Source organism: Mercurialis annua, linkage group LG6 (assembly GCF_937616625.2).
Source record: "Mercurialis annua linkage group LG6, ddMerAnnu1.2, whole genome shotgun sequence".
NCBI lineage: Eukaryota > Viridiplantae > Streptophyta > Magnoliopsida > Malpighiales > Euphorbiaceae > Mercurialis > Mercurialis annua.
In genome coordinates, this window is record NC_065575.1 from 471,120 (window position 1) to 493,038 (window position 21,919).

The 21,919-nt window shown below is 33.9% G+C and overlaps 5 protein-coding genes across 6 annotated transcripts; 3 read left to right on the top strand and 2 right to left on the bottom strand.

The window, feature by feature from the left end:
* Nucleotides 1-3,645: 3,645 nt before the first annotated feature.
* Nucleotides 3,646-7,234, top strand: LOC126686875 (sodium-dependent phosphate transport protein 1, chloroplastic). Its single transcript, XM_050381156.2, has 10 exons — nt 3,646-4,101; nt 4,184-4,291; nt 4,358-4,513; nt 4,786-5,001; nt 5,128-5,337; nt 5,615-5,752; nt 5,834-5,935; nt 6,011-6,076; nt 6,161-6,245; nt 6,757-7,234. Exons 1-10 carry the CDS (start codon nt 3,739-3,741, stop codon nt 6,852-6,854), a joined length of 1,542 nt encoding a protein of 513 aa, XP_050237113.1. The 5' UTR covers nt 3,646-3,738; the 3' UTR covers nt 6,855-7,234.
* Nucleotides 7,196-9,054, bottom strand: LOC126686876 (cytochrome P450 86A1). The gene has a single exon (XM_050381157.2). The coding sequence runs from the start codon at nt 9,001-9,003 to the stop codon at nt 7,465-7,467; it is 1,539 nt and encodes a 512-aa protein (XP_050237114.1). The 5' UTR covers nt 9,004-9,054; the 3' UTR covers nt 7,196-7,464.
* Nucleotides 9,055-10,991: 1,937 nt separating this feature from the next.
* On the top strand, nt 10,992-11,518 carry LOC126686881 (uncharacterized). The gene has a single exon (XM_050381163.2). The coding sequence runs from the start codon at nt 11,134-11,136 to the stop codon at nt 11,416-11,418; it is 285 nt and encodes a 94-aa protein (XP_050237120.1). The 5' UTR covers nt 10,992-11,133; the 3' UTR covers nt 11,419-11,518.
* Nucleotides 11,519-11,647: 129 nt separating this feature from the next.
* LOC126686880 (josephin-like protein) lies at nt 11,648-12,761 on the top strand. Its single transcript, XM_050381162.2, has 2 exons — nt 11,648-12,104; nt 12,193-12,761. Exons 1-2 carry the CDS (start codon nt 12,021-12,023, stop codon nt 12,649-12,651), a joined length of 543 nt encoding a protein of 180 aa, XP_050237119.1. The 5' UTR covers nt 11,648-12,020; the 3' UTR covers nt 12,652-12,761.
* A 3,384-nt stretch (nt 12,762-16,145) lies between these two features.
* On the bottom strand, nt 16,146-20,694 carry LOC126686872 (uncharacterized protein At4g26450). 2 transcript variants are annotated; one of them, XM_050381152.2, is made up of 5 exons: nt 20,369-20,693; nt 18,141-20,043; nt 17,702-17,882; nt 17,254-17,308; nt 16,146-16,521 (listed from the first exon to the last, which is right to left on the bottom strand). In XM_050381152.2, the coding sequence occupies exons 2-5, from the start codon at nt 20,030-20,032 to the stop codon at nt 16,466-16,468; spliced, it is 2,184 nt and encodes a 727-aa protein (XP_050237109.1). In that variant the 5' UTR covers nt 20,033-20,043; nt 20,369-20,693; the 3' UTR covers nt 16,146-16,465. The 2 variants fall into 2 exon arrangements, with proteins under 2 accessions (XP_050237109.1, XP_055962140.1); XM_056106165.1 differs by lacking the exon at nt 16,146-16,521 and adding an exon at nt 16,541-17,036 and having other exon boundaries at nt 20,369-20,694.
* Nucleotides 20,695-21,919: the final 1,225 nt, after the last annotated feature.

Consider the following 21,919-nt stretch of genomic DNA (forward strand, 5'->3'; position numbering starts at 1 on the left):
AAATATCCAAATTGCGTCCCCGCACTATAATTGTTTTGGAAATTGAGTCCCTACACTAAAAAATATATTCAAATTGGGTCCTTCTGTCATCAAATAATATTAATAATTTTTTATTTAATTTTATTTTTAATATTTAGAATTTTTAATATTAAAATTGTCTCCGACTATTAACAATTTTTTAAAAATCTAATTTAAAATTTTAATTATTTTAAATTTATTAATTAATTGAATTAAAATAAATTTCTTCAAATATACAATTAATTTTTAATTTTTTAAAAAATATTAAATATATTAAAAAAATTCCTCAAAACCTAATTTTTATTAGTTTCGAGAAGACAACCATATTTTTATTAAATATAAAAGAAAAAGAACTCAAATCTATTATTTACATATAAAATACTTTTATGGCTAAAAAAAACAATAACCCTAATTTTCCTAAAATTAATCCATCCCTACACTCTGCCATCGTTGCTCCCGTTGTGCGGCCACTGTTATTCATCAGAGCCGTCACCGTTTGCGACATGATATGGTAATGGAGGAAGGAGACGTTAAAGATGATGTTGGAGCCGGCAAACGACGCTGGAGATGATGGTAGAGCCGGCAGACAAAGCTTCGAGCGATGGATTTGCTCGTGACGGTGGGTTTGCTTCAGACGATGGAGACGTTTGGTAATGGTGGAGGCGGAAGACGGAGCTAGAGACGATAGGCATTGACTGATAAGACCAAGCGGTGGTGCAGAGTAGGCAGCAATGAAAGTGTAGGGTTTTTTTTAATGAGAATAAAATGAAAGTGTTTTTTTATATTTTTATTTATTTAATGTGTATATTAAAAATTATATTTTAATTTTAATTTAATTAATAAAATTATAATTTGATATATTTTGAATAATAAAAAAATTTAATTAAAATTTATAGTGTAAGGACTCAATTAGCAAATAATCATAGTGTAAGGATCCAATTGGTAAAATTGTATAGTATACATATCACCGGTCTCAAAGAAAAGCGTTTGTGACTCACTCTCTAACAGAATAAGACGGAGGGACTTACTATGGTCATTTTTGATAGTGCGGGAATTTACTATGGATGTTTTTGAGTGCAGGGATCCAAATTAGAAAAGACGACAAGTGCAGAGACCCAAATATACGTTTGGCCTATTTATTTCTCTGACCCACTTAAGTTCCTCCCACTTCAATTTTTCGGTTTTTCTCCCTTTTAATAGAAAGAATATATATATATATATATATATATATATATATATATATATATATATATATATATATATATATATATATATATATATATATATATATATATATACACACACGTGTATATATACATACATATATATATACACACACGTATACATATCCATATACATATATACATATACATACATATACATACATATATACATATACATACATACATATATAAATACACATATATATATAGATACATACATACAGATACATACATACAGATACATATATATATATATATATATATATATATATATATATATATATATATATATATATTGTGTCTCTTGTAAACCCTTAATGATTTTCGAATCTAAAAAATGATCTTAATATAATTAAAAATATTGAATACATATTCTAATTAAACGGTGTTACTAAAAAAGTGCAAAACTGACCTTAATAATCTATGAATATCAAAAATAATTCTAACATTGAAGCGAGTTTGAGGACCGCAATGCCCACTTTTTTTATTTTCATATACAAAGTGATTATATGCAATTCATATGAAATTTATTAGTTTTGCAACGGAACAAAAGTCTTGCTGGATTTGTTAAAAAGTATAAGATGTGTTTAAATAATAAGTTTTGATAATTTAAAATTATTTTTGATCTTCAAAATTCATTAAGATTATTTTTGAGACACAAAGGTTATTAAGGTCCTTTTGCACCTTCTCTCTCTATGTCAGATATGATATGTTAGCAATACTGTTTCACACTTTTTAAGTAAGTGTGTATTTAACACCTTTCAATTACATTAAGATCATTTTTTAAATATTCTAAAAAAAGATCATTTTTGAAATCCGAAAATCATTAAGTACTTCCTACGGGGTATACATTAGAATTATTTTGCACATTTCCTTAAAAAAAATTATTTCTGTTTTTTAAAAACATTTTTCATAAAGCATATATATAATACTCGGCTTAATACATAGTTTGACCCCTGAACTTGTACTCTTTTATCCACTAACCCCTAAATTTAACGTCTCACCTATCGAACCTCTAAAATTGTTAAATAATCCGATTTAACCCCTGAACTTGATAAATATGTAAGTATTGAACCCTTCGTGTCCACCTGTCACTTGAAACGTTCTAGAAGAAATTGTGTACGGAGGGGTTAAATGTTTATGTATTTATCAAGTTTGGGGGTTAAATCGGATTATTTAACAAGTTCAGGGGTTCGATAGGTGAGACGTTAAGTTTGGAGGTTAGATGGGTAAAAGGGTACAAGTTCAGGGGTCAATCATTTAAAAATATTCTATAAACTATTTATTCTCAATCATTTAAAAATATTTAATTTTTTTGATTTTTTCTATTTTTTATTAAATCTTTAAACTCGTAGTTATTTTTTAATTTTCAATTGTAACCATTTATTTAAATTTAGGGTGAAAGAATGTTCAAATATACCCTTTATATTATTTTAATTTACCATAAACAATTCCTAACATGATGTAAATAAGTGATTACAATTAAAAATAGAAATTAACAAATAAATTAAATTAAATTGATGATTTTAAAAGTTTGAGATATAAAAAACAGTTGAAACAATTGGATTTTTCTCAATGATTAAGTCAAATCTTTACATCATTTATTTAAGTATATATATATGTTTTTTTTAGATTTTTTCACATGGATCAAAAATGAGATTTAGTTTATTCATAATATATATAAACCATCTCAATATAACAAAACATTTATGATAGTTGTTTATTTATTTTCTAGAATTTATATTTCGCTATAATATTTTTATTATGTAAACTTTATATGAGAAAAAATGACAAGTGTTTTATAAAAAGATTTTCATAAGATATAGTTTGTTATAAAATTATTTAGTTTTTAGTTTTTATATATGTTATAATAATGATTAATAATCAATTATAATTAGAGAATAGAAGCATAATTTTCCCAAACACACACACACATATTAAAAAAATATTAGTTTAATTGAAGTTTATTATAAAAAAACTACATTTTAAATAGTTTATATTTTTTATTAAATTTTAGTATATTATGAAAAAAGTAAAAATGTAATAATTAAAACATAAAAGAATCAACATATAAAAATAGTACCTACTTTTTAAATATTAAATTATTTATTTCAAGTTATTTTTATATATTATGATAAACAATAAATAAATAGGAAAATATATAACCAATATGAATTACGTATATTGGGCTTTGTGTTATTATTTGGGCCCGATTTAAAGATGTTTGATTCCCGATGGGCCATAATGGTGAAGCCCATAAGGTACCATTTTCTGTTAATAATGGATACCCGCCAATTTCTTCTTCTCCCCCGTCACCACGAAATCCATCCTGTTCAACCAGAAAACTCCACGTGTAGAAAGCATTACCACCCCCACTAAATAAATATCTCCCTAATTGTTTCCAAATACCTCCAATTCTTCAAATTCAAATATCTAATTACTTCGTCTCCGGCGACGATGATGATGACGAGGCTGCCTTGAAACAATAGACTTCACCATGAACGCGAGAGCTCTCACTTTAGCTCCTTACGTTCGCCTCCCCAACTCATTTCCACCTCATATCAGCCTACTAATTCCCGGCTTGAACCGCCGGGAGTCTTTGAACTTTCGGATTCGAATTCGGCTTCATGTTCGGAGTAGTTCAAGGAGTAGTAGATGTGGGAGACTATATGCAGATGTTAAGTCGGAGCGTTGCGAAATATCATCGGAATCTTCTGTGGCTAAAGCTGTGAAGGCTGAGGATGCTATAAACGACGTCGTATCGGATGGAAGTGATGTTCCTTGGTGGGAAGAGTTCCCTAAACGCTGGGTCATTGTGCTGCTGTGTTTCTCTGCGTTTCTTCTTTGCAATATGGATAGAGTATGTTTATTATTGCTTAAATATGTGATGGGCTATATGCTGCAAATCTTAAAAGCAATTTTGAACAGATTCTGTGTGGCAGGTAAACATGAGTATTGCCATACTACCCATGTCTGCAGAGTACAATTGGAGCCCAGCCACCGTCGGTTTGATTCAATCTTCTTTTTTCTGGGGCTACCTCCTCACTCAGGTTATATCTTAAAACTTACATGGAACCATATGTTTATTTTCTTAGCTAATTAGCTGGTGATGACAGATTGCTGGTGGGATATGGGCAGACAAAGTGGGAGGAAAGCTAGTTTTGGGATTTGGAGTGGTTTGGTGGTCCATTGCAACAATTCTTACCCCAGTTGCTGCTAAAGTTGGGCTGCCTTTCTTGCTCTTCGTTCGCGCTTTTATGGGGATTGGTGAGGTAAGATCTTTACTAGAACTTGCTAGATGTGGTATATGCAAGTGTTATAGCGATAAGTTGCAGCCTGCAGGTTGAGGACATGACCAATGGTCTATGTTGCACGGAAACTTGTCTGAGTCATAGGTTTCGGCATTTTATTTTCCGAGACTATATTTCTAAACTATCTTAATAAAAATAAAAAGTCATTTCAGCATTTCCAATTCTGTATTACATAGATAAGGATAAAGTTTCTTAGAGTGAAATTAGGTTCATCTAGTGTGGTTTTGTTTCAGGGTGTTGCTATGCCTGCCATGAATAACATTCTGTCGAAATGGGTTCCTGTATCTGAGAGAAGTAGATCATTGGCACTGGTGTATAGTGGCATGTACCTTGGATCAGTCACTGGTCTTGCTTTCTCACCGTTTTTAATACATGAATATGGTTGGCCATCAGTCTTTTACTCCTTTGGTTCTCTCGGCACTGTTTGGATTGTTGTATGGCTAAATAAGGTAAATTCCGCTGGTATTAGATAGATAGAATGCTGTGACTTCTCTCATTGGCATCATTATTTTGCAAGATTCAAGAAGTTAAATAGGGAACTTTTTGTTGCTAAATAAGGTAATTTCTTTTAATAGGCAAAGAGTTCGCCTCTTGACGATCCTCAGCTGCGGCCAGCAGAAAAACAGCTGATTGTTGCAAACAGTGCTTGCAAGGAACCAGTTAAAGTGATACCTTGGGGACTAATCTTGTCAAAACCTCCTGTCTGGGCTCTAATAGTGTGTCACTTCTGTCACAACTGGGGTACATTTATTCTTCTAACATGGATGCCAACATATTATCACCAAGTAAGCATTCCTAGCAGTTAGAAGTTAGAATGCGTCATAATGTTTAGGTATCTGTTGGACTTTTCTATCTAAAGTATTTGGTTATTGTACTAATCTAGTGGTTCTTCTTGCCAATTTCTGCTAGTAACTTTTCAATCACAATGACTACATTTTTTGGGTCACTATATGTTATTGACAAATCATAAAAGAGAAGATGCTGTTCATGATTATCATACGTCTCCTGGAACCTTTTCTTCCAGTAGTTTCTTATTTTTTTTGTCTGATTCTGATCATATAGGTCCTGAAGTTCAATCTTACAGAATCTGGACTTTTATGTGTTCTGCCCTGGCTTACAATGGCATTTTCTGCAAATCTTGGAGGGTGGATAGCTGATACACTAGTGAGCAGAGGGTTATCTGTGACAACAGTGCGCAAGGTATTACTCGGTTTCTAGATTATGACATGATGGAAATGGCAGTGCATTGCTCTCTTCATTCAATTCGGCATTCCTTCGCAGATCATGCAATCAATTGGATTTCTTGGCCCTGCTTTTTTCCTAACTCAGTTGAGCCATGTTCATTCTCCTGCAATGGCTGTATTATGCATGGCATGTAGCCAGGTATACTTCTTTCTCCTTTTCTTTTCTTTTCTTTTTTGGCTGCGTTAGTTAACTTGTTTCGGTATACTTGAATAGGGAACTGATGCATTTTCCCAGTCTGGTCTATATTCAAATCACCAAGATATTGCTCCCAGATATTCTGTAAGCACTGATTCTAATGAACATTCATATGTAGATTTCCCTTATTTAGTTTCACTTATGAATTTCATTGTGATTATGTTTCAGGGAGTGTTGCTTGGTCTGTCCAATACTGCTGGAGTGCTAGCTGGGGTGTTTGGAACTGCAGCTACTGGTTACATCTTGCAACATGGTATTTTTATACAACTTAGTCCTAGTCCTTCACTATTATATAATGTGGCTTTAGAAATGTCAGTTTAGGAGTTTCAAAACATTGCAATGATATATTAAGGCAACGAAAAAGTTGCCGCTGCAAAAAAAAAATTCAGTTCTAATAAAACTATTACATATAGTAGTGGTGAAATTTGGAATATGGTCATATTGATATTTTAACCTTAATCCTTCTTTGAAATTAGTAAAATGTTTCCTATCACCAAGTTTTAGAAACCAAGGTTACTTACATTAACTTTCCTAGCAAGAAATGGTACTTATTTCAATAGAACTGGTAAGAAAAGGTCTTACAGTTGGCCTGCTTTTACTTATAGTAATATTGCTTGGTTAAGCATTAATTACCTTCACCTTCAAGCCTCTGTTGAATTTTTTTGAGAAAATTAAATTTAGTCCAACGGCTGTTTTTTCATAACTTGGGAAATTCAGAATGTAAATGAACGATTAATGAATATATATTTGGTTAATTTGTACAGGTTCCTGGGATGATGTATTCAAGGTTTCAGTTGGGCTATACTTGGTTGGAACTGTTATCTGGAACCTGTTTTCAACTGGTGAGAAAATAGTGGATTAACTCTGTTTCGAGTTGATCTTCCGTATTCATACACAACCCGACACAGTAATTCCTGGAATTGCTGATTACAGAATATAATTACAGGGTAAAGTAAGAGCCATTGTTCATAATTTTTGAGCTTCAAAGATTTGGCAAATTTTCTGCAATGCCATTATTGAGCTCTAATGTTGAACATGCATGTAGTAGTTCAAGCCTCTAGGTACGATAGGCAAGTTACATTTCATAAAATTGCTGCATACATTTCATTTCAATCTAGCAAAAATACATTTGTAAAGTATCTCTCCACTTCTTGTAAATCTTGTAATCAATACTAACTACTTTTGTATCAATTTACCCTGAACTTGCATGGGAAATTAATACCATAATTTATTTTTTATTAATTAGTCTCTTAAACATGTGGCCAAACATAAAAAAACAAAACAAAACAAAACATTACAAGACAATCGATATCTATATGAGCAATTGTAAAACAAATATGAATAAACATAAAAAAAAAACAGGGGATTATATGTATAGGTGAATTACTATGTTACCCCTGTCTCCATGTAAAGCAACCAATTAATGCACAGTTGAGAAACCGGAAGAGAAGCCAACCAATGAAAGCAATTGTTTATGCAAGAACACGAGGATGCAACAACACACGGAGACCATTCTTCATGAACAATGTAAGAGACATCTTCTGCTGCACACGGTGGCCGGGAACCAAAGTTAACCGGTAACGGAGCAGTACAGCTGAAGCAACAGACTTCATTTGCAAGTAAGCCAAGTCTTTACCTAAGCAAGTTCTTGGTCCACCATTAAACGCCACAAATTTGTACCCATCTTTCGGCGGTTCAAATCTGTTTTGCTCCGGCGACAGCCATCTTTCCGGCTTAAATTCCATGCAATCTTCTCCCCATATACTCTTCATCCTACCGACAGAATATATAGAATATGTGACAGTCGAACCCGCCGGTACAAATGTGCCGTCCGGCAAAGTATCATCTGCTACAACATACTTGAAATCTTGAGGTACTGATGGGTATAAACGCAGTGTTTCAGCTAATGCGGCTTTCAGATACACCAACCTATCTGCTTCATCAAAATCTAACGGCTCATTTATCCACTTCTCACTGTTATCTCCACGTGTATCTTTAAGCACAGTTGTGATTTCAGTGATAATCTTCCCTTCAACTTCAGGGTTGTTCATCACCAGCCAAAAGAACCAGCTCATAGCAACTGATGACGTGTCGCGGCCGGCTAGCACAAAGTTGAGAGCAATTCTTTGAAGAACTGAGATGGGAAAAAGATTACCATCAACGTCTCTTTTTTTCATGAATCTTGAAAGTAAATCATCCGATGGATTCTCTTTACGTGCTGTTATTGCTTCATCAATGTAATTTTCAACAACTTGTATGCTTTTCTTGAGTCTCCTCTCTAATCCGATGCAAAAAAACTTCTCAATTCTCCATAGAAAACCAGGATAAAGAAGCCTCTGAAGAGTAGCTTCAGTAGCTGTATCAAAAGCTATGGAGAATGGGTTTTCAGGAAATTCTTTTGAAAGAGTTTGTGGATCTTTCCCAAAGGTTAATCCACAAATATTATCAAAAGTCAATCTCAGCATCAAATCTTGTAAATCAACTGAGATTTTCTCATTAGCTGATTTATCTAAAATGCTCCATAACCGATTCTTGATTGTCCGGTTCACCCACCGAGCCATAGCTTGTCTTAAAGTTCGAGTAGTGAACTCAAGAGCAGCGGTTTTACGCTGTATAAGCCAAGTTTCTCCATCACTATTAAAGATTCCTTGACCTAAAAGATCATGAAATGCTGTCTGCCAATGAGGACCCTTCGGATAGTTATCGAACCGGGTTCGAAGAATATGCTCCAGGTTTTTCGGATGGCAAGTGACAGTATAAAACCCTTGCTTGCGTGCCAAGAAAGGAAGAGGTATAGTGCATGTTTGATAAGTTGACGCGCCACCAGTTGCGCGGAGATTCGCAGCGATCCAATCGTGGATGTTATGCCTGTTTTTGAAAAGAAGAGGCAGGCTTCCGACGAGAGGCCATGCTTTAGGGCCGGTGAGTTTGCGAGCAAGAAGATAGAACCAGAGGAGATAGTAAGCAGATGTAGCAGCTGCTACTGTGAAAAAGAAAACTAGGGTTTCCATATATTACAAGTGATTCTGTGATGTTTAATTTGGTAAATGTATGTTTTAATGAGAGATGTATCATGTAATGGTGTTTATATATGATTTGAAAGAAAGATTATAGGAAGAGGTTGTTGAGAAAATTTGTAAATTATAATAGTGTGCGATGTTGGGTTAATATGAACTGTGTTCAAGAATATACAACAAAATTGTATGACTAAGTTGATTAATTAACTATACAAAATAGTTACCGAAATTTCACTTTATATGTTTCGGTAACTGGACTTTTATTTTTTAATAACTATCGATTCCAGCCAATGTTACATGGCCGACGAATTACCTACGTAGTAAATTAGATATCCGGCAATATCTGTCGGCCACATAAGCAATTATTGACTGAAGTTTAATGGCTAATTTTTTTTATTATTGAACAAAATATAATAAATTTCAGTTACTAAAATATAACAAATAAAACATCGGTAACTGTTTTGTAAAAAATATATATTTGGCGACTGTATAAATGTTTCAACCACTACCACATAAGTTATTTTCGGCAATAGTGATAAATGTTGTTTAATGTACAAAAACCGTTGCCGTAAGTCTACTGCAACGGGTTTAAATCAGCTACTCGTGTTTCTTCTTCATTTAATTGTCAAAAGTGGATTTGTTTATTTATTTGTATTTTTATTGGTTCCTTTAAATATAGAACCCTTTTTAACTAAAATTAAAATAACATATGATTGGTTTATGACAATAATAATAATCTGAGTCCTACACTTGCTGTTTTAAAAGTCTCAAAATATAGAGCCCCAAAATATAGTTTGAGGGTTATTTTCATTAGCGTATGACATGCATGCATGTTAGCAAAGAAACGTGGTGAGTGACACAAAATGTTCTTGGCAGCAAGCGAGAGGTTGCTGACTAATAAGGATGAAAAGTAGTTAGAGTGGGTTTAACCACTATGACAAAACATATTTTGTTCTAAAATATGCATTGCTTAGACCTAAGCAGGAAATTAATTTGACTGCCAAGTGTTTATTCATCCTAATTAAGCAAAAGAAATACCTATTGGAAGAAATTAAAACTTTCTTTTTGCCCTTTCTCAAGGAAACTTTCACCAACCCCTTTGAATTTAGCTGCTCAGTTACAAGTCCCAAATCACCTAGCAACTATTTTTCTTCCGATAAGTAATGCCAATACCTTCAATGCACATGGAAACAACCAAAATTGGGGATAATTTTCACTTAAACTTTCATCTCTTTTTACTAAAATCCTTTTATTTGAATTTGTAATAGTAAAATTCTTAATTATCATTAATTTAGCAGCTTTTTCGTCTAAAAATTTGACCTGTAGACACTAACAATGCAACATGATAAGTAAAGAAAAATTACAAATATAAAGATATATACACGTCAACGACACCTTAATGTAAAAATAAAATTTACAAACGTAATTGTTTTATCAAATATTGCTTATGTGTTGTTAGCAAATATTTATTACATTCACGACTTTCGTTTGTCTGTCCAATATAATTGCATTTTACGCATATATAGATCAATAATTTTTAATTGAAAAACTACAAAACATATAATATTTTCTTATTATACCATTTAGATGTCCGAAATTTTATTATTACAAACTAAAATAGAAAAAACTTTAGAGGAAAAGAAGATGAGAGTAATCATAGGAGGGTAGTCCAGCTGGCATAGCTTGCCATTGATGAAAAACTGTTCAACTTATTATTTTTTGTATATATATCCTTTAGTTATTATTAAAAGAATGCTTAAGTTCTTAAAATAAAATTTAAATTATTAAAATCTTAATATTAATGAAAGTAGAATGACATTAGGGACAATACTCATACAAAATAAAAATTGGAGTTATGAAAATTACCCAAAAAATAAGTCATGCATTATCATGACACATGTCAAATCCACATCCATATAGTATGATTTTGGATAATTTCCCAAAAATAATAAAAATACAATACAAGCGATGAAGATAAGGCAGTTGAAGTGAGCTCGTGGCACAAACACTTCCTCCATCTCTTAACACTAATCCGACGGCTAAAAATAAATATATTACATCCATCCATAATTATTTCGCACTATCCTTTCAAAATTTTCAAAAAAAAAAAACTCAGAGACAACAATGGCTGCTCTACCAATCGCGTTTGCTACTCCTAGTGTAAGAGTGTTTGCAGCAACGGCGGCGAAAGGAGCCGGTGGCGGTAAAGAAGAGAAAAGTTTGCTTGACTTTATTCTTGGCAGTTTAACCAAAGAAGACCAGTTCTATGAGACTGATCCTATTCTCAAGAAAGTCGAGGAGAAGACTAGCGGCACCGCCTCTGGCCGCAAGAACTCCGTCTCTGTTCCTCAAAAGAAGAAGAATGGCGGCGAGGGAGGCGGCTTCGGTGGACTTTTCGCCAAGAAATGAGGAAATACATATATATGTTTTAATATCATTCTATGTAATCTTTGTATTCTGTCTCTCCATTTATATTTCTTGATCATGATAATGATGATGATGATGATTCTTCAACTCTTGCATTGAATGTGTTCATCAATTGCTTAAGAATTCCAGTTTAAAATTATTATATTGAGTTTGCAAATGCGGATTCTTGTGGCTAACAGATTCACTTCATTCAATCTGTCAACCTTCGGAAACGTTTCGGAAGCTTGACGTTTCGTTTGGAACTTTATTTTTTACATATTATTTCGTTGTGTCCGTATCCGCCTGAGCTCTGGGAGTCCGTGTCCAAATGTTCCGTTTTTCCGTGTACATATCGGTGCTACCTCTAAGCTAAAAAACGACGACTAATATCATTATTCGCAACACATGTAATGCCATACTAATATCTTTGCACTTGATTACTGTAATGAACATAATTGTCAGTCTTATCGAGTTCTGAATTACTGGACATGTGCCCGGATAAACGACGTCGTTTGGATTCCAAAATACAGTATATAATAAATAATCCCACTTTAACAGAAAACCCCAATAAAATCTTGTCAAAGAAAATAAAATAAGAATCGAAAATGGAGAGCAACAATCCCCCAATCTATCACGAGAAGCAAAGATTACAATTTTGTCTACTGCATGCCCTCAACAATCTCTTCCAGGTAATTCAAAACTTTTCCTTTCAATTTAAATTTACTAAATTTATCGTTAATCACACAAATTAATGACTACCCATGTGATTAATTTCAGCAAAAAGACGAGTTTACAAGACCATTCTTGGATTCAATTGCTGAAAAACTAGTTTCAGAATGTCCAGACAAGCAGAAGTGGACACCTTTATCTATGGTCTTCAAGCCTCATCATAATTCTCTTACAGGAAACTATGACATCAATGTTCTAATATCTGCCCTTGAAGAAAAGGGTAAGACTGTAATCTGGCATGACCGACGAAACGGGGCTTCTTCCATTGATCTTGATAGTGATGACATGTTTGGTACTATGCTTAATGTTCATGTTAGAAGGTATGGTGGGTTGTGGAAGAGTAGGCATTGGGTTGCATTGAGAAAAATTTGTGGAATTTGGTATAATTTAGATAGTGATCTTAAAGAGCCTGTGGCTTTTCAAGATATTATTGAGGTTAAGGAATTCTTGGATTACATTATTGGTCAGAGTGGAGAAGTTTTGCTTCTCATGAATAAGAAAGATTGATTTTTTTTAGGCTTTGATTGTTCAAATGTGTGATAGGACTTGTCTTTAGATATATTGTATTTTTACTTGAAATGCAAATATGAAATCAAGAGAATTTTATTCTTGAACAATTTTCCCCCCTCTTCTTTGACATTATTTGTTATTTTTCTTTTTCTATTTTTGTGTTACTTCCATATCATTTGTTTGGAAACCAATGACTTAATGAAACTGTTGGCAAAGGTTTTATTTGATGTACAATCTTATAACAGAGAAGTGTAGACATGGATTATGGACTTTTCTTAGAGTAAAATTAAAGTTGTTGGTTGTTAAAACTATGGTCGAAAAGTGGAGAAATGCAGCTGCGCCTTCTGTTGTTGATTTTCTTGGATGTTTTGCCCTGCATTGTAGAAACTGGATTCTTTAGTTATAACAACATTTCATTATTACAAATCTGAAATTATGCATCAGTCTGCAATTGATGGATCACATTTTGGTTATACCCTATATGAGTGCACTTTTTAAGAACTGAATATTGTCAATAGTCTTGCCTAGATCACTGCTTCTGATCTCCCTGTATTATGGAGGAAGGAGGATATAGGTTAACCAGAATGCATATTTTGATAGTCTTCCATGCAGCATAATTTTTTTCACTTCTTTCTAAACTATACTTGATGTCGCTTGGTAATATTCTTTGTCTATTTCTCAAATTTTCTTATGTTTGGATAATTTAGTAAGCTTGATAATTTGAATGTGATAGATTATTTGTCTGTATTGTTTGTTTTAATGTTGACTGTTTATTTTATAGTAAATGGGTTGTTATTATAACTTTCAATGATATAGTTCTAAATTCATGGTCATTTGCATCAAAGCTTTCCCTTCAAAGATCATTATCTTGCCAAGTCATGACATTTGAATGCTTTACTAGTTGATTTCACTGTGAAGGACGGAAAATTTAAAGGGAAAAAGAGGTATGTCAATCTGCAGCACGATCAAACTTGAACATGGCAGTTTTGAGCCCTATATGGAACTCTGCAGTAATTAAAATGATATGCCAGTAAGATTTCTTTTATTACTGCAAATGTCATGCATCAGTCATAGACTATCCAGCTAGCTAGTTATCGTATGTTCTTTGGACGTATATATGCAATCATAATGCAACTTTTTATCATGATAAGGTAAATGGTTGTTTCTCTTTTATGTGCTGTATGTTTTCTAATATTATTCTTGTTCATCGATATGAAAGGTTGTCTGATTTTGAGAACTTCATGGTAGGAAATTTAGGCCCTTCTGTTTTCGTTGGACCTGTCTGATACTCAACTTTATAATCGGTATGTACTCACCTATAAAACTTGTATGCATGGGCAGAACTAGGTAGGGGGCAGGGTGGGTGGCTGCCCCTTCCCCGACTATCGAGTATTTGGTATTATTTTCCCTCTTTACACCCTTTTCTTCCCTTTTATATGTCTTATCCGCCACCGAAATAGTAATTGGCCTTCCCTTGTTCCCCACACTCCCTTACTGAGTATTCGCCTTCCTCTCTTGGTTTTCTGGTTCCGTGCTGCCACTATTGGTCCATATTATGGTATACCAGGACCAAGGATTGGATCGTGATTCTTGATTAAGGAAGAGGTATGTCTATCTCGTGTAAATGGTATCACTAGTCAAAAAGACTTTACCAAAAGGTGCTCACCGAACAAAAGGAAATATTACCCGTCTTTTCTTCCTTTGGATCATCGAGTGCATAAAGGCTCTGAAAGAGCTTCGTTTAGAAGCTAAGTAAAAAAAATCTTATTGAAATGTGGCGAACTTTGTGTCTTTTCAACTCATTTCGGAAGGCATTGCTTGAGAGAGCCCACTGCTGTCAAAATCGTTCCTGGTAGATGCAACCATGTGATTGTGTTGACACTTAATAGCCCTCGTGTGGGTGCATTTGTTGTTCACATCTAAAATTTGCCATTCTTTGTCCCCACTCAATTAATATTAGACCTATATAGGCTCTATCTCTCATTTGTTTTGTTGCAGGAGCATCTTGCTGTATCTGTCATGTTTTGCTTATATGTTTCTTGAAGAAAATCAAATCCCTGTTCTTATGCATGTTTCTTTTTGAATGTGAAATGTTTTCTTCAAAATGTACAAATAGAAACCAACTTTTTTTGATAGAAGAAAATTTTGGACATTGCATTTTAGGACAATCATTTCTGCTGTCTTCTTTTTCCATTTTGATTTCTTCTGTTTGCTTTGGCATCAAACTGCTTGTCTTTGTAATAGCTACAGTGAAGTACATATTATTTCAAAAGGCTTAAAGCTTAATTATTTATATGTCAGATCTCCGTAACTGCGTTTTTGCTTTATATTCGTGATATATGCTCTTTCTCTATATGATTAGAGAAGCAGGCTCATGTCGACAAGAACGAATCAAGTGAAGAAGATAAGTTATATCAGCAAGAAAACTGGTTCTCGGAAGCAAAAATCCACCAGCAGAAATGATGGGAACAGGGTGTTTACCGGGTGCTATGGATTCAAACTGCCGAAATTATCAGAACTGTCGCCATTGAATTTTCTCAAGCATGTTCGTTGTAAAATAGCTAGTACTCTATGTTTATGGAGGAGATCGTCATGTGAAATTTCTTCATCAGGAAGATCGAAGTCATTTATAGCTGCAACTGATACTCACAGAAGCAAAGCCATAGAAGACTGCATTGAGTTTATCAACTCTTCTTCTGCTTCTGCTTCTTTGCCTAGGTCAAACTCTAGTTAACATGCTGGTTACTAAATTGCAACATTATCGTGTATCCTAGAAATTTTATTTTTCTATAAGAATTGTGGATAATGTTTTGTACTAATATATTTGTTGAGTGATTAAACATTTTCTTATTAGTGCTTATGAATTATGCCAAGGAAAATATATGATCTGCTCCATTTTTCAGTCTTCATTTTAACTAAAACTGCAACTGTAAATGATTCTGTGAAGCTTTATTAGCCATGTAAGAACATTAATAATTAATTAATGATCTTCGTAATAATGTATACAGTTCATGACAAGAATTTTGGTGATTTTCGCTGTTCTTTTTTGTTTAATTTCCAATAAAGACATGTTTTAATTTCAATTTATGGTCTTTTTTTATCAAAAAGTTAAATATTAGGAAAATATAAACTAAAGAAAGTTAATTAAATTAAGATTAAAATTGAAGAATCCACAACATATATTGTGAGAGTTCAATTTTATAATTTAACGGAGTTACGAATGATAAAATTAGAAGTTTAAAAACTCAATTTAATAAACATAAATTAACAAACGTTCAAGGCTTTCATGATCATTGCATCGGCAATTTCTAATAAAAACAACAAAAAAGCTAAATCTTTTTGTTATAAAATTGAAAATAATAAATAGAATATTGAAAAAAATCAATAGAAGAGTATTAAATGACAATCAGTAAATATTACCTCAGGGTTTGAGGGTGGGTCAAAGAGTGAAACAAAAAAAAAGTAAGACAAGAAAAGGGACAAATAAAAAATAAAAACAATCAACCTCACTACATTTGCCACTATACTTACATTACAAGCCAGACTCTGAATAAGAATTCCTACCTTTACATATTTAGGCCAAACCAGTGGAGAATAGTTCACACATCTATTTGTTAAAAAAAATACAGATTTTTGGTGTGAACTTTACCATTTCCCATTCTTGGTAGAACACGCAAGCTTACATAATAAATACATAACTTTTCATACCTCTCCATAAATACATAATTTTCCTTCAAACACTAGCACAGCAGCACCGCCGGAAAAGATTCTCAGAAAGCAACATGGCCCGCATATTCTACCATCTTCCAGATCAAAATGGCTTCCCATACTTCTGTGGCGTTGGCTGTTCCCACGCTGGTATAAAGCCTATCACAAAATACAAACAGTTCATGACAGGATCTTCCCGTATGCTTCAAACATTAACACTTGTACAAAAAGATGCTTAATGACTCATATATAAATAAAAGGGGGCACGATGCAAGCCGCTAATTGTATTTTGTACGCTGTCGATGATAAAGTGAACATATGCATCATGCCTAATATAATTTTGGCAGGTTCTTTGCAGTCACAAATTAGTTCATCAATTTGCAGGTAGTAGCACCAGCAATCCAACACATGCTTTTTCCAAATAAATTTTCCTTGTTCAGAAATATATGATCTAGAAATTACAGAATCTTATACAACAAAGAAAACAGACTAAAGATACAGCTTCCTTAAGAGAAAGAATGAGTTGAAATGCAGAATGCTTATAAGAAATGCAGGCCACCAAAAGAATCTTACATACTTCTAGTGGTGTCCAATGCAACACTAGACATCACCAAATCCCCATGTTCTTAAAGTTCATACCCTCAAACCTAAATCTGGATGTTCTCTTCTAAGACCTGAACGAATTTTCAGCTATCAGAACAAATTAATCACCCATTTATTTTATGCGCGTTTTTTAACAAACAGTATTCTACAAATACTTAATAGATCGCCTGATCTTAATCGAGAGCATATAATCCACTAACATACTATTTAAGCAGCATATCAGACAGGTCTACCACATCTACTATAAATTTATAAGTAAATAAACCAGGAGACTAAATATTAGCATACTTAATGGTATTTCTCCCAGAGACATGTAGATCGAGTCATCATCCCCAAGAGTACCCTGAAATCACCAGGATAAGTAAGTTACACATGAATAAGGAGAACTTGTTCATGTGTGTATCAATTACTAATAATAAGTGAATATAGAAAGATAAAAAAAACTGCACGGATATGAACAGTCTTAAATTCTCATCTGCATAGAAGCGCCATTTAGAGAAGTATTTGATATGCGTGACGTGAATAATAAGAGCACTGTAAGCATCGAGTGCATATATAGTGAAAAATTAGTAATATAAGTTACTTTTGTCTTTCGATCTGTTGAAAACTAACAAACCCATCATCTGTCAACATTTTATTTCCAATTGAAAGAAGATGATCAATTATAAATCTCATCAAAATTTAGGTGAGAGATTATAGAAACTAATGTATCATGGGCAGCATATTTCTGTGGTACCTCTCCATTATGTAGGCCAATCTCATTTTGCAGAGGAGTTGTATCCTCTGGCTCTGAAGTATTTGAAATAGTGGTAAGGAACTCCGAAATCAGACCATCATAGTTATCTTGAACATCAGTATCCTCGCCAGCATTTTGTGCACGATTAGGAAATCCCTCCGGGCCGGAAAATGCTGTTTCCCTGAATAGTAGAAAAAGTTGAGACGGATAAGAGAAAAGACAAAATCTTAGAACTAGCAGTTGCATATTGCATACTAGAGAGTGGAGACTATAATGAAGAAGCTTATACAGCTACTTTCATAGTAGCATTGCTGATGAAGATGACAAAAAGAGCAAAGCTTAATATGAGAAATGTCGATGATGCTTCTCAATTTTCTTTTTGTTTTAGATGTAGCGAACATGTAAAATAAATGGAAAGGTAAGCAAAAGAGGAACTTACTTTCTCTGTGAAATGTCAAAATCCCTTTCTTCGGGGATTGAATCGTTCTCTAAATCAATGACTTCAATGTTTTTGCCACTATTCGCATATCTAGGATATACATCAGTCAGGTTGGCATTACTCATGGACAAACCAATATCAACCTGTGCTGCTTCCGTTTTACTTATTGCTATAGTTGGGTGCATTAGAATTGCATCATTACAGAGGCTATCATTCATCTCAGAAACTTCCATTAGATTGAGGTCACAGATCTTAAAAGAACTTGGAAAAAGTTGCTTCTCTTCTGCATGCTCATTACATGAATCACCACCAGTCTTTACAAATTGATGACAATTAACCAGACTACCTTGACTGGCAGCTACAGAAACCTGCTGATCAGTAGAAGCTCTCTCTTGTGAGCTACCTTGATTTTGACTTGGACTAGAAAGCTGAAGATGATCACTGCGTGTATTAACCAAAGATGCAAACCATTCTCTGGGTTTCTTTGTTGCTTCAATCGCATCACTCTCTTCTGCTGCTCGTTTCTCACCCCTCTCTTTGATTGAGATGGACCTTCCAAAACCTGGAACCCCTGAGCTTGATTGCTGTTCTTCAAGCATGAAAGCTCTGTCAGGAAAGGATTGAGACCTCATGCATTTAATCTGCCCTGTACCACTTGTGGAGCCTGATTTTCCTACATCACCAGCGGAGTGTGCAGATAGTGTCTTAGATATTTCAGGAGCGGGGATTTTTGAATCATTCGTGTTAGCCAGATGATAAGCTGTTGCAAAATCAAGGCTGCCACTGTCAGCAGCCATTTCAGATCCTTTCAAAGACCCATCAGACACATTTCCCTCTTCAGCATTAGGAGCTTGGTCAACCTTGGACACTTTGTATGTCATTGCAGACCTTGTTCTGGTTGGAACCTTAGCAAAATTACATAATGTTAGTAAATCAGATCCATGCTTGCCTGAGAGCTCGCCTTCCACTGCAGATTCCTGGGTAAATAAGTCCTTAGGACCAACCAGTTTATCAATTTCATGTTTATCATTGCTGTCCTTCTTCACGTCATTCTCAGATATCAACTTTGAGGAATCATCGGATGGCTTGCAAGGTTCCACAGGCTCATCTTTTCCACCACTAAACGAACTTGTCTTGGAACCCATCTCGTCAGAATTGTTAAACTCCGCAGATGAATTTGTGCCAGCTGCTTCCCCACTTTCTGGAACTGAACCGTTCAGGCCAGATGTCTGCATCCCCTCACATACATCTTCACCAGCGTGCTGATCGTCATAATGTCCAGAGACAGTATCATCCTCTCCCTCCACATCAGGAGATACCCTGTTTCTATCTAAACTCGTCGCACTCCTCCCATATTCTCTACCACCCCACTCTGAGCTATAATTTCGATTGAAATACTCTCCTCTTCTCCTTCCTTTCACGTTATTCCTCAAATTAAAGTCATCAAAATACCTTCTCCTTCCTATACCTGCATCAGAAGCACCACTACCTAGACGGGAATGAGCAGACGTTCGACCCTCCTGGTTAAATTCGTCTTGTAGCCTAATATCCATACTGTCACCAACAACGTGCTTCTTTGAATCGCCATTCTGCCATTTACAAGACACCGCATCCTGAGGTAACAATCCCTTGGAAACTAAATATTCAGCTGCAAGTCTACCCGCTTCCATCAATATATCTCCTCTGCGCGGTGGTGGCTGAGGTGGTTGTTGAAAAGATTTGGGGTGGCCCATGGCACGGCCAAAGCCACGATTATTGAAACTTCTGTATTCAGAATTGTAAAAGCCACGTCCTCGAGCTGAATTATCAGGGGAGATCCTTGAGCCACCCATCCCCATCCCCATAGAATTAGACCTGTAACCATTTCCCGGATTCCGATGTCTAGCATGCATCTTGTGGAAGTCTAAAAAAGGCAAGAATTAAATACAATTGCACTTTATTTAGACAAATTTTCATGTTCTAAAGCTCATAGTTACTACAATTGAAGTCTTTCAAGTTTCAGCTTTAAGAGAAACACAATAAAGACTTGAGTCTTCAATTAAATAGAAATGAAAAGTTATTACACATGATTAATTCCAAATAAACCACAATTAACATAACCAGTCCATTGACAGCTAGAGCTGAGCAAAGTAAGCAAGTAATAAATAAATAAATTCACAAATATTTATCAATAACACTGCTAATTAATTAAAACAAAACAGAAATGATTGAGTGACACATATACACACCTACTGAAAATCAGACAAGCTTAATCTCAGTGCACGGAGAACAGAAGCTACTGCCTTCAAAATACGGAGCAGCTAGGGTTTCTGAGTTGAGCAGGTGCGATTTGAACATACCCCCCTCCGCCGATGAAATAAGAAGCAGGTTGACCCGACCCGTGAAATGAGAAGCGGATCGCGATCTGCCGTAGAATAAGAGGTGGAATGCGCAGAGAAGATACGTGGCAATCGAGGGATGAGTTTGGAAATTAGAATGAATTTGGAGAGGTTTTTTGGTTAGAGGTGCTTAGTTATGGAGGAAAAAGCAAAAGGAGAGGTGCTCTTTTGGTGAGAATTGTTCAGTTAGGCGGAGCATGTAAAAATGTTTGCTTTTTTCTTGAGCAAATTACTATGAGCTCCTCGCATTTGACATAATTTACATTTCAGTCTCTCCTGTTTAAAAATTAAATTATATAGCTCCACATTTTTATTTTTATCAACAGTTTAATCCCTCGTCCATTTTTGGTGTTAGTCAACGAAGTCAAAGAATTTAAGAGTAAATTAATTTTCAAATATGAGGGATAAAATTATTGACAAAAATAAAAGTAAAGGGTCAAATCATTGAAACAAAATAAAAATAGGGGACCATATAATTTTGTTGACTTCGTTAACTAATACCAAAAATAGATGGAATGGTTAAATGGTTGACAGAAACAAAAGTGAAGGGTCATACCGTTTGATTTTTAAAAAAGAGAAACTAAACTGTAAATTATGTTAAATGTGAGGAGTGTGATAATAATTTGCTCTTTTTTCTTTCGGGCTGATTATAAATTTAGTATTTGAAATTATTTAAAAATGACAATTTATATTCTAAATATATATATATATATATATATATATATATATATATATATATATATATATATATATATCAATTTGATATTTTTTTATTTTTTACATTTCTACTCTTCCAATGAAAAAAAATGACATTATGTCCCACATCAGCTGTTGAAATGCGTCAGAATGTCAGTTTTACATCAATTTGTCAATTTTGCGTCGGTACATCGGCACATTAGCATCAGCAAAGCACCTGCACGTTTGTCTCAAATACGATGAGTTAATCTCGCATTAAATCAATGAGTTAATTTCAAATACATTTTCAATACATCTATGATTCATTTCAAATACAACTTAAAAATAGTTCAAATACATTTTGTTGTATATTAATTTTTGAGATATGCATTCAATGTTTTACATGTATTTGAACTGTTTTTGAAATTTGATTTCTTATGTAAAATAAATAAATTATAAATGTTTATATATTAAAAAAAAATTTATGACACATGATATATATATATATATATATATATATATATATATATATTGTGTGTGTGGAAATAGTACTCAAATATGTTAAAGAACCTTTTTGCATTCACCTAACATTGAATTTAAAAATTTAGACGGGCGGACATCTTTTGCAACGCAAACTGCATTATTCGCCACTACCCGAGAAGCACGTATAATAAAAGATGAAAATTATGTTTGCTTCATTAAATAGAATTGAATAGTTTTTATAAA

Excerpts from the sequence above, each read along its gene's own strand:
- LOC126686875 (XM_050381156.2), top strand. The coding sequence starts at position 3,739 with ATGAACGCGAGAGCTCTCACTTTAGCTCCTTACGTTCGCCTCCCCAAC. Across the intron at positions 5,002-5,127 it reads TTGTTGTATGGCTAAATAAG|GCAAAGAGTTCGCCTCTTGA; the intron begins GTAAATTCCGCT and ends TTCTTTTAATAG. Across the intron at positions 5,338-5,614 it reads TGCCAACATATTATCACCAA|GTCCTGAAGTTCAATCTTAC; the intron begins GTAAGCATTCCT and ends CTGATCATATAG.
- LOC126686876 (XM_050381157.2), bottom strand. The coding sequence starts at position 9,003 with ATGGAAACCCTAGTTTTCTTTTTCACAGTAGCAGCTGCTACATCTGCT.
- LOC126686881 (XM_050381163.2), top strand. The coding sequence starts at position 11,134 with ATGGCTGCTCTACCAATCGCGTTTGCTACTCCTAGTGTAAGAGTGTTT.
- LOC126686880 (XM_050381162.2), top strand. The coding sequence starts at position 12,021 with ATGGAGAGCAACAATCCCCCAATCTATCACGAGAAGCAAAGATTACAA. Across the intron at positions 12,105-12,192 it reads CCCTCAACAATCTCTTCCAG|CAAAAAGACGAGTTTACAAG; the intron begins GTAATTCAAAAC and ends GATTAATTTCAG.
- LOC126686872 (XM_050381152.2), bottom strand. The coding sequence starts at position 20,032 with ATGCATGCTAGACATCGGAATCCGGGAAATGGTTACAGGTCTAATTCT. Across the intron at positions 17,309-17,701 it reads TTGGCCTACATAATGGAGAG|GGTACTCTTGGGGATGATGA; the intron begins GTACCACAGAAA and ends TGGTGATTTCAG. Across the intron at positions 16,522-17,253 it reads TCTGGGAGAAATACCATTAA|GCTTTATACCAGCGTGGGAA; the intron begins GTATGCTAATAT and ends ATTTTGTGATAG.